The following is a 3,682-nucleotide window of genomic DNA, read 5'->3' on the forward strand; positions in this document are numbered from 1 at the left end:
ATTAATTATAATAATCTACTTCTAGAATATTTTGTGTTTTCTTTGTTTACAATCATTATCTGCTAAATAACAGAATTTTTCCCCTCTTTTTTGATCTTTAGACCATTTTTTATTTATTTACTTAAGTCTTACTGGTCACAATTCAAAGTAAGGGACTTAGATCTGAGTGTTGGATTTGACTTCTAAAATTAATATTTGCTAACAAGAGCAATTTTCGATTTTTACTTACCTTATAGCTAAACACTGCAGCTTCTCCCTTTATCTCTGATTTGTTCCTTCTTTATTTTGGTCTTGTAGTGTTTCTTTACTTTTATGAGTACAGCAATGCTATAATGTTTGTTTTCTCTCATATTTAGCTATTTTAAAGGTAGATATCAATCTTTCAAGGTATCTGATCTACAACACTGGCAGAAGTACATCTATGAAATAATTTTGATGAAAAGAATTATTTTTGACAATGATTTTTTTTGTTCTAACAATAATAATCTCTCCCTTAGGAATTGGTGTGCTTATGTACATACCAGGTTATCGCCCACGGTGATACTGGACAACCAGATCCCTTATATTCCAGGTGGGAGAGGATCCTGCGGTTGGACCAGTGGATCTTGTCCTCAGAGGTATGTGATGTTTCTTGAAAATAGATTCTGCGTGCACTGCAATAATTTATGTCCTGGAATATATAAAGTTAGTAATCCCAGATACATATGTGTAGTAAGGTGAGGAGATGGTAATCACATTAGACTAGATATATGACCTTCAGTAAGTTAAAATGCAGATACTAATAACACTTGTCTCATATGGTCATTTTTAGATGTACTTTCTCATCTCTCAAGTTTTAAAATGCGATAACACAGTAATATACCTAGCCTAGTGCCTTGTGCTTTGTGAGTGTTCAATAAATGTTAACTCTTACGCTTGTTTCCGTTTTTACTATCACTATTACTTTTATTTTATGACCTGATGAGCAATCCTGTCCTTTAATTCCTTATGAAATCCATATACAAATTCAAATATTTATTGATAATTTTCTTTTCATACTAGTTCAGAGAGAAGTCCATAATTTGGCTCAGATTCTGAAATTTGGAAAGCTACTAGTCGCAGTTATGCATGGTAAAGCTACTAAGTGAGGCCATTCTTCTTGTGTCTATTTTAATAGCCCATGTTATTTGATTTTCTTTTTTTAAAAAAAATCTATGTCATTGTCCTAAAATGTGAGGCTAAGTAATTGATAAATACTCTGAATTCACATAGTCACAATAGCTCAGCTGGGGGTGTTTCTGAAGAGCCTGCAATAAAATCTAAAATTGGTATTCAGGCCATGATGGCTAATGTTATGCAAATTGTCATACAAATAAGTCAGGCAATGAATCTGACACATCAGCAATCTGGAACAGTGCACAGTAAGGATACATAAAATCAAGGTGTTTCTTAGTCCCTTGAGGAATAGCTCAGGTTCATGATCCAGAAAGATAAGCACATCTCAGGGATCTGGGAGAGCTGTGCTCTAGTTCTGCTTTCTGCATATACTCCCTCTGTGACAATTTCCTCGTCAACATGAGACACAAAGAACACATTGTTAATTCTTCAGTAATGAAAATCTTATCACAGTAACCCCTATCATACTGCCCTTCTGGGTTCAAGGTGAGCTCTTATTTTTTCTTCTCTTTAAACAAACCAGAAATATTTATCTTTATTCTTATCTCTTATCTTTTTAAGCCTTTGAATGTCTCTCTTCATTCATTCACTATTTCAATACTTACACAATATTTGGTACTTTCTTTAATCATGTTAGAGCTACATACAATAGATACTCAGTTTGCCAAAGCAAGAATATCGAATTCAACAATAATTCAAACATCTTCTTGAGCTCACCCTTACAAACTCTAAAAAGTCCCTTTCCAAACTGCCTTACTTCCTATTTGGCTTTCTTTGTTTTTTTTATTTCTACATATTGGGGGGTACAAATGTTTAGGTTACATGTATTGCCTTTGCCCCACCTGAGTCAGAGCTTCAAGCATGTCCATCCCCCAGATGGTGCATACCACACCCACTAGGTGTGAATATACCATCTGTTCCTTCCCTACTCCACCTGCCTGACACCCTATGAATGTTACTACTATATGTGCACATAAGTGTTGATCAGTCAATACCAATTTGATGGTGAGTACACGTGGTGCTTCTTTTTCCATTATTGTGATACTTCATTTAGTAGAATGGGCTCCAGCTCTATCCAGGATAATAAAAGAGATGCTAGATCACCATTGTTTTTGTTTTTGTGGCTGAACAGAGAACTCCATGGTATACATATACCACATTTTATTAATCCACTCTTATATTGATGGGCATTTGAGTTGTTTTCACATCTTTGCAATTGTGAATTGTGCTAAACATTCTAGTGCAGATGTCTTTTTTATAGAATGTCTTTTTTTCCTTTGGGTAGATGCCCAGTAATGGAATTGCTGGATCAAATGGTAGTTCTACTTGTAGCCCTTTGAGGTATCTCCATATTGCTTTCCACAGAGGTTGTACTAGTTTGCAGTCCCATCAGCAGTGTATGAGTGTCCCTTCCTCTCCAAATCCATGCCAACATTTATTGTTTTGGGACTTTTTGATAAAAGCCATTCTCACTGGAGTTAAGTGATATCTCATTGTGGTTTTGATTTGCATTTCCCTGATGATTAGAGACGTTGAGCATTTTTACATGTTTGTGGACCATTAATCTGTCTTCTTTTGAAAAGTTTCTGTTCATGTCCTTTGCACACTTTTTGGTGGGGTTGTTTGATTTTTTTCTTGCTGATTTTCCTGAGTTCTACATAGATTCTATTTATCAGCCTTTTATCCGATGTGTAGCATGAGAATATTTTCTCCCATTCTGTAGGTTGTCTGTTTGCTTTCGTGATAGTTTCCTTGGCTGTGCAGAAGCTTTTTAATTTGATCAGATCCCATTCATTTATTTTTGTTGTTGCCATGATTGCCTTTGGGGTCTTCTTCATAAATTCTTTGCCTAGGCCAATGTCCATAAGAGTTTTCCCAATATTTTCTTCTAGAATTCTTATAGTTTCATGCCTTAGGTTTAAGTTTGTTATCCACTGTAAGTTGGGACTAAGGATGATATTTTACTTGACAGAATTATTTATTGAATATAATTTACTGAAATAAATGGAGGTAAATGATTAGCATGCTTTTAGAGATGAAAAGAATCTTATAGCTCATTTTATAATTCAGGAATAACCTCGGACATATTGAGGTACCTGTCAATATGTTTTTTAGCAGAAACAAAACCCCAAGTCTCCTACAGCCCAGTCTATCATAATGCATTTCCTTCACATATTCAGGGTTTACTCACCTGGTGACTGTTGTCTCCTCATAGTTATATGTAACAAACTCTAGGATGAAAACACTGGAGGCTTGCCACACAACATGGGTTAAAATCCAAGCAATACCACTTTTAGATATGGGACTTTAAGCAAGTTATTTCCTCTCTCTATTCTTCATGATCCTTATCAGCAAATCAGGATAATAATACCTTCATCACAGAACCAATGAGAATACCTTCATCATGGAACTAATGTGAGGATTAAGCAAGATAATATGCCCCTTTAGACCCATTGATAAATATCAGCTAAATATTGAAATTATATGGATAATAATATTATAATTAAGACAATAGTGTTCCTTATGA

At 34.8% G+C, this 3,682-nt stretch overlaps 1 protein-coding gene across 1 annotated transcript in view; it reads left to right on the plus strand.

Annotated features, from left to right (window-relative positions):
* Positions 1-3,682, plus strand: part of MMRN1 (multimerin 1) — a 44,151-nt gene that overhangs the window by 8,814 nt on the left and 31,655 nt on the right. Inside the window, exon 2 of the mRNA XM_012647174.1 lies at positions 498-617. Coding sequence (XP_012502628.1) covers positions 498-617 — 120 coding nt within the window. The remainder of the gene's footprint in view (positions 1-497; positions 618-3,682) is intronic.

The sequence above is a fragment of the Propithecus coquereli genome, unplaced genomic scaffold (assembly GCF_000956105.1).
Source record: "Propithecus coquereli isolate 6110/MARCELLA unplaced genomic scaffold, Pcoq_1.0 Scaffold26, whole genome shotgun sequence".
Lineage (NCBI taxonomy): Eukaryota > Metazoa > Chordata > Mammalia > Primates > Indriidae > Propithecus > Propithecus coquereli.